We start from the raw sequence: 7,884 nt of genomic DNA, 5'->3' as shown, positions 1-7,884 counted from the left end.
CAGAGTGCCATACAGTTGGTGAAAAACCCAGTCTATCATTCAAGGACAAAACACATTAGAAGACGGTACCATTTCACTCGCAGGTTAGTGGAAGAAGACGATATGTGTTTGGAGAAGATAGAGGGTGCAAAGAATCCAGCAGACATGTTGACAAAATGTGTTGATGTTGGAAAATTAAGGTTATGCAAAGCCCTAATTGGTATGGGGTAGGATCAGTCTCCAAGTGGGAGAATTGTTGAGTTATGGAATCTGCTCCCTGTATTTATAGCTTGGTCAACGGCTATATCCGGTAAAGCTATATTTGATAAAGTCATATATGGTAAAGCTATATCCGGTAAAGCTATATATGATAAATAGCTAGGTATACTAGATGGTTAAATCTGGTAAAGCTATATTTAGTAGACTGAACCATATATATATCCCAAAGCTTTGGAAATGTACTTTCTATTCTCTGTAATCTCTCTTGTTGTACATACCTGAAGTCATCAATAAAAAATCCTTTTAGCTAGAGTTTTCCTTGCAATTTTCTCTATCCTTTTCTTTGTGTTCATCTAGATCGAGCGTGTGCGTTGTTGTGCGATCCTAACATGTAACCCATTTATAAAGAAAAATACCTTGTCTTTATTTGATGTGCCCCTGATATCTAGCATCAGGGTCGAGAACTGTCTGACATAGTCCCTTATGCTTCCAGTTTGTTTCAAGGTTATTAGTTTTTCCATTGCCATATGTTCTACGTTTTCGGGGGAAAATTGGTCCCTCAACTCTCTCTTGAGGTCTTCCCACGAGTCGATGGTGCACAATTCATTCTCAATGTCTTGCACCTTCGTACGCCACCAAAGTTTTGCATTGTCTATGAGATGCATTGAGGCTACTATCACTTTTATGTCATCGGTACAAGCCGTTGTGGCTTTGAAGTACTGTTCGACATCAAAGATGAAGTTCTCTAACTCTTTGGCGTCCTGATCCCCTTTGAAGAGTCTGGGGTCTGGGAACTTCAGTTTGTTGGATCCTGTATGAGTTTGCCCAGTTGTAACATTCTCCACGGCTTTCATGGTCACCCCAATTCGGGTGTTCATGTCGGCTATCTTTTCTTGGATGACATCGGTCGTTGTTTTGAATTCGTCAGCTAATCCATTGAACAAACTCATCATGGTATTTTGTAGCACGTCGAACTCTTCGCCACGTCTCTCCTTGTGCGTGACAGAGCTATCAGGGCTACCAGAAGGTCTTGAGCTGCTCGTAGGAGCAACTCTTTCTTTGAGCGAGAACACTCGAAACATTAGTTCTGAGATTGACAACCCATCCAGGCGGTTGCCCATTGCGTCGATTTCTACGATTTTTCCATTCAATTCCGTCACCCGTACTTCCAAGAAGCGGATGGTGTCAGGGACTTCTTTGAGGAACAACATTTCCTCCTCTATTAAAGTAAGCCGGTCGGCTTGTGATTTGGGTGTCGACTTTGTCATCGACATAGTTTCGGTTTTTGCTATGTCACGGAGTTAACAAAGCTCTGATACCACTTGTCACAATCGCACTCTTGATGGCAGCGGACTTGCGATTGAGCAGCACTCACTTTCCAACGACAAGTGAGCTAAGCCAATTCGTTCTTACGTCGCCTACGGTCAAGCGACGTATGCTCAAGCCTCTGGCCTCGGTTTAAGAAGAAGGTTTTAGAAAACGAGGGCAGAGAGAGATTTTGAAAGAGACGTTATATAAGCAATCAAGAGAGTAACAACAACGGCTCACAGGCTCACAGTATATAACTTTTGGTAGGGAGAAGTTGACAACTAGCCATATCCCTCTATAATACGAGGCATTCATGTCTGGCAGGCCTAGACATGATTTTTCCGAAACGTCATACTTCCTAGAAATACAAAAGTAAAACCATGGAAAGACAAGGGTTTGGCCTGTCATGGGCAACACGCCTTGGACAAGCCTTACCGTGACAACTAGCACACACCATATTGTCCTGCTAGTGAGGTAGCACCTAAACCTTTGACACTAGTTATCACTATGTAGAGCTAGCAACCAAGTCTTGTGAATAGTAAGAGTCATTCATCTAGAGCTTAAAATAAAGTCCTTGGTCTCCTACTAGGTCGAGCCTCCGATGACAGCTTACAAGTAGCATAAGTTGTCTACATTTTCCTTTTCAGATGTATGATGCTGCTGGTCAAGATGTGGGGTGGTCGGGAGTTCAGTAGCACAGAGAGATGAGATGTCGACCTGGGGCGTTTGTCTTGTCCAAATGTGTTTGTAGTTGTCATATTAGATATACATCTTTTGTAATTCAACCCTATTCCATCTTTAATGAGCAAACTGAAATATGTACATGTATTCAATTTTAAATTTGCGGTTTAAATCACATGAAATTTTATGGGTTTTGGGTTTTTTTTTTTTTTTTTTTGAGGGAGTCTCACGTTGGCTAATTTAGGGAATGATCATGGGTGTATAAGTAAATGATCATGGTGTGTAAGTAAATGATCATGGTGTGTAAGTAAATGATCATGGTGTGTAAGTAAGGAATATCTCCGTTGGTATGAAGCCTTTTGGGGAAGCCCAAACAAAGTCACGAGAACTTATGCTCAAAGTGGACAATATCATACCATTGTGGAGATCCGTGATTCCTAACCGTTTTGTCATACATTTATGTTGCATTGCTTAGTCCATCAGTCACGTCTAACTTTTCATGCCACAAAATTTAGGCCACAAAATTTAGGTTGTGACGTACTAACGAGATACTATTAGACAATAATAGTGTAGACAATCAATATGGAAAGCATACAGAAAAAAGAAACTCTTATTGAGGAAAGAGTATCGTAGGTAATTTACTTTGAGTATACAGTATTAGAGGTCATTTAGTTATATGTAAAATAGTTGAGGCAGTCACTCATTCAGCTTTGATGGGCTCTGTAGTAAGACCATATCCCAAGGAGAAAAGAGGATCATAGTTAGGATCTCCAAAGTTCATTGGCAGTTGATCAACAGTCTTAAACCACGTTTGGGGAAGTTTTCCAGTAAAACCGTAATCTCCAAACAATACATCAGTAATGCCTTTTCCTTCAGTTCCTGGAAGCCAAGCAGCAACAAGTGCATCCATTGAAGAGATATAAGGTTCGATTACTACAGGCCGTCCTGAGAATATAATAACTACACATTTCATTGCGCCACAAACATCTGTGATGGTGCTTGGACCAGGGTCGGGAATTGTCAAATTCAAGCTATCACCATTAGTTTCTGCATATGGATACTCTCCCACTACAACAATGCCATAAGCAAACTCATGTGATTGGAGACTCTCCTTATTTGGTTGTTCCTCAAAGGTAACTTCTGTTTCAGGATCAACCGTTTCTTTTATAGCATCAAGCACAGTTGTACCTAACAAAAGGAGATGATATAAATATCATACACAATGTCCCAATAATTTATAAGGAAAAACTTCACAATTATATTGTAATATTTTCATACCACTTGTAAGGTTGTTGCCACTAGCTCCTTGCCATTCGATAGTCCAACCACCACATTGATATCCAAGGTTGTTTGCATGGGTGCCAGCAACAAGTATTTTTCGTGCCTTCTTTGGAAGAGGAAGCAATGGTGTTGAAGTCGATTTCCCATTCTTTAATAACACTAGTGATTTTCTTACGGCTTCTCTAGCTAGTTCTCTATGCTCCTATTGTGAGAAAAACATGAGTTAAAACATAATTTCTATATTTTATTTCATAATATTAAAGACATATTCCATATAGTTACCTTTTTACCAATCTCATTAACCAAGCTGTAGTCAGCTAATGGGTTCTCAAATAAACCCATAACAAATTTGACTCTCAAAATTCTCTTCACTGCATCGTCAATTCGACTCATAGGAATTATATTAGTCTTTACCAAGTAGGTAAGGTCATCGATGAATTCTGTGTAGTTGTACGGTACCATTATCTGTATTGAAAGGTCTATAAATGAGCATATAATTATTTGTTGAAATACATTTTAAAGTGTTGAGCATAATACTAACCATGTCAACACCAGCCGTAACGCTTGCTATGATGGAATATGTATAATTAGCATGTGGTGGAGATGTAATCCTATCAATACCCTGCCAATCTGAGATCACAAAGCCCTAAAAAGACCGAAGCAATATTAAGCTCACTTTTTATCAAATCATCAAATGTTTGCAACAAAGTGACAATCACAAAGTAGAATCAAGAAGTCATATTACCCTAAAATTAAGAGTGTTCTTGAGAAAGTCAGTAAGGAGTTCTTTGTGGGCATGCATTTTCTCTCCATTCCAGCTTGAATAAGAAGCCATAACGGTTGCAATTCCCTTAATGATCGAGTGATAGTAACCTGGCATGTGAATGCTAAGTAAGCTATGTCTGTCTATTACTGTGTCGTTCTCGTTGATACCCTTAGTTGTTCCACCATCACCAACGTAATGTTTTGCACACCCTGCCACTTTGTCTCTACGCATAAATAAATGAAAATAGTGGTTATTTTCAACACCTATACGGATAAGGAAATTGATTAATATTTGAAGACTCACTTCCCACCGACATATGGAACACCCTTGGGAGAATCAGGTGGAATCTCTCCTTGTAAACCTAGTATGATCTCAGTCATTTCTTGAACAATCTTAGGGTCTTCACTGTAGCTTTCATAACATCGACCCCATCGCGGATCTTTACAAACCTAATTAAAATACAAAAACCTCCAAAATAAATCACATGACATAACAAACAACAAATAGTAACAGAAGTGTTAAGATGATCTTTATCTATTGAAACAAAAAGTTTCAAGTTACCGCTATACAAGGCGCAAAAGCATAAGGAATGCCAGTAGCTCTGACTTCAAGTGCAGTAGCACTCCCAATATTCTTCACGAGTTCAGGGTCTCTGTTTGTTTAATCAAAGGGAAATCATTTTTACATGGATGAATAAGCTATATGATTAGTGTTGAATAAAAATAAAAAATAGAAAGGGAGTATTTATGTAACCTAGTAGCTCCAAGTCCAACGTTGTGAGGGAAGATGGTTGCATTATAGACATTGTTGTGGCCATGAACAGCATCAATTCCATATATCATTGGAATTCCTAGCCTACTCGACAAAGCTCCTTTTTGGATTTCATTCACCATGTCCACCCAATCCTTAGCTGCAGCATCCTTCGATGGGGCACTACCGCCACCACTCAATACACTCCCTACATTTAATATTATATTGTTCAGTATTAGTATTTTAAGAGAGCGAGGAGAGCATTAGATTTGGAGTAAGATATTTACCAATGAAATAGTTTTTCATGACATCAGCCGAAGCATTAACCCTTTCAATTTGCACCATTTGACCTATTTTTTCCTCCACAGTCATCCGACCAAGTAGATCCTTGATTCGAACATTTAATGGTTTTGTTGGATCTTTGTATTTGAGCTGTTCTCCTGTTCCCAATGTCTCCGACAAAAACATGAGAAAAAATCCCATTAAAACAATGAGAACCTTGGTCATCTTGGATGGATCCTTGGCTGAACCCCAACTCTAAAATAGAATTAACAAGCAAAACAAACTTTAATTACATTGTCTTCTTAATAGCTAGTGAAGCCACTTAAATGAATACAAAATTCTTAAAGGTAAATACCTTGAACAACACTACCAATCAATCTTATAAATAACCTAAGAGAAAATGGCTAGAAAAATTACCTACAAAAATTACCGAGGGACAACAAAAGGAGTATTGAACACAAAACAATCCTTCTCTGCCAGGAATAAGAGTGGGATGTAGAGAAGACCCGATTTGTGTGCATATAATTTTTGAAGTATTTATACAATAAGTTTTTATGGTATTCCTATTTTTTATCCTTCTCGGTTAAAAAATAGTCATTCAGATCACAATGCTAATTTTAGTGAAATTTGTTGCACCCTTCTTTTTTTTTTTTTCTTTTATTTATCTATTTATAATTAAGTTGCAAATTTAGTTTTTATGACGTGTGGGTGTGGAAAGCTAGAAGTGAGTGAATTGCACGTAGAGATAGGCAAGGGCTTATAATTTAATTGGTTGAAAAGTCTTCGTCCTTTTGTTAGCTGCTTTTAGATCAACGCACCTTCATGTATAGTCTATGTCGTTAAATGCCACTACTATATTGAGTATGTTTCGTGAACATGCATTCAATCCATTAGTGACTTTTAATAATAAAATGGGTTTATGAAGTTTTATCAAATTTGAGACAAAATTTTAATTTTATTGCAACTAATAGAGTCGTTACTATATGCATGACATGACCTTTTTATACGAAAATATTCATAAATAATTTATAAAACGATGTCATGGAATTAAACGTTTGCATTAAATGCCTCAAAACAAAGCAACAAAATATATGAAATGTGAAATATAAATAACAAGAAGAAAAGATTATAATGATGCCCTAATCTAACCGAAGAGCTACCAAACAAATAAAATGTCACTATCCTAACACATTTCATGGTCTGCAACTCAATGTCACTGTCATCCGTACAGAGGTGCCTTTCCTTTACTAGAAATATAAGAATAGTACAAGGCTAGGGTATTTTTAGAAATACTTAGTACGTGACGCACGCATGGGATGAGAGAATGCAAACACATACAAAATGATGAGACCTACATTTAAAATTGTCTTCTCTTAGGCGACTTTCCAATCTGACCAAATTGGATGTGTAATACTTCTCTACACATGACCCACAGGTGCGAGCATGGGCTCATAGGTGGACTCGCATACCCCCTGGGCCTACTAGTTGGGCTAGCTTCTCTCGGCTGTTGCTAGAAATCCAGAGGAAATAGCAACCATTACTACATGGTAAAAATTATGGTCATTTCAATTGTACACGTCCGTACTATCATAAAAGAAGTATCCTGATACACGTGAACATACAATTATGCATAAGGTCCCCTTATTTTCCATCCTAATAAATCATGCAAGGCAACCTAACAAGGATCATGGTGTTCCAAATGTTTCAACTGGATCTATTATACGATCCAAGACCAAAAAGATTCAACAAGCATTCATTCTTCATCTACAAAATTGGATAGGCTTGGTTTAACCATTATTTTATGTGTTACAAGCTGATTCGATTGAGAGAGGATTATTTAGAGCTTCAAAAGTAAATATTTGACCAGTTAAGCATTGGATAAAATATCTTATAAATTGCTTCTTATAAAATTTTATTTATTATTTTTTCATAATTTCTTGGAGTGGACCAGAGGGTGGTAAGTCACTTAAATGACTTCTTTTTTAGGAGATGGAGTGAGAGTAAATTATGGCCTTCTTTTGTATTTATTTGAAGAGTTCATTTTTTTGTTTTGTGGTGAGAGTTGAAGCATTGGATAAAATTTCTATAAATTGCATTTGATTGATGAATTCTTATAAAATTTTATTTATTATTTTTTCATAATTTCTTTTAGTGGGCAAGAAGGTGGGAAGTCACTTAACTGATTTCTTTTTTAGGAGATTTAAAGGGGAGTGAGAGTAAATTATGTTTGTTTTGCGGTGAGATTATAAATTCACATATGAAATTGAGCTCTCAAATCAATTTGGGTATATTTTTGTGTTTGTGATAGATTGCATTATTTTTGCCATTTCTAAGTTTGTGATAGATTGCATCTGAGTTTGATTAAATTTGATTGGGGAGTGACTCAGAATAACGTTCCAAATCTTGATCTTTCATTAAGAGGTAATCTAATTCCAGCTTATCTCTTGATTGACCCGAATTTTGTATAAGGAAGAGTTAATTTTTTTTATTTAAGGTTATTACTTCAACAAAAAGTTTAGATCGTTCAGAGATTAGGGTTGTCTTATCAATTTGGTATGAGAGCCTAGGTTGCATTTTTGTTTTTGTGATCACTCTGATTTTATCTTTTATTTATGCCA

At 37.0% G+C, this 7,884-nt stretch overlaps 1 protein-coding gene across 1 annotated transcript; it reads right to left on the bottom strand.

Moving 5' to 3' along the window:
- Positions 1-2,779: 2,779 nt before the first annotated feature.
- Positions 2,780-5,780, bottom strand: LOC111800655 (uncharacterized). The gene is made up of 10 exons (XM_023684453.2): positions 5,684-5,780; positions 5,272-5,521; positions 4,988-5,192; positions 4,796-4,886; positions 4,538-4,683; positions 4,214-4,457; positions 4,010-4,114; positions 3,751-3,933; positions 3,466-3,670; positions 2,780-3,375 (listed from the first exon to the last, which is right to left on the bottom strand). The coding sequence occupies exons 2-10, from the start codon at positions 5,489-5,491 to the stop codon at positions 2,888-2,890; spliced, it is 1,887 nt and encodes a 628-aa protein (XP_023540221.2). The 5' UTR covers positions 5,492-5,521; positions 5,684-5,780; the 3' UTR covers positions 2,780-2,887.
- Between the last annotated feature and the right edge of the window lie 2,104 nt (positions 5,781-7,884).

The sequence above is a fragment of the Cucurbita pepo genome, chromosome 8 (genome assembly GCF_057944985.1).
Source record: "Cucurbita pepo subsp. pepo isolate OVF chromosome 8, ASM5794498v1, whole genome shotgun sequence".
Lineage (NCBI taxonomy): Eukaryota > Viridiplantae > Streptophyta > Magnoliopsida > Cucurbitales > Cucurbitaceae > Cucurbita > Cucurbita pepo.
The sequence above is the reverse complement of the archived record's forward strand: the minus strand, read 5'-3'. Positions and strand labels throughout refer to the sequence as shown.

Excerpts from the sequence above, each read along its gene's own strand:
- LOC111800655 (XM_023684453.2), bottom strand. The coding sequence starts at position 5,491 with ATGACCAAGGTTCTCATTGTTTTAATGGGATTTTTTCTCATGTTTTTG. Across the intron at positions 4,887-4,987 it reads GTTGGACTTGGAGCTACTAG|AGACCCTGAACTCGTGAAGA; the intron begins GTTACATAAATA and ends TTAAACAAACAG. Across the intron at positions 4,684-4,795 it reads CTTTTGCGCCTTGTATAGCG|GTTTGTAAAGATCCGCGATG; the intron begins GTAACTTGAAAC and ends TATTTTAATTAG.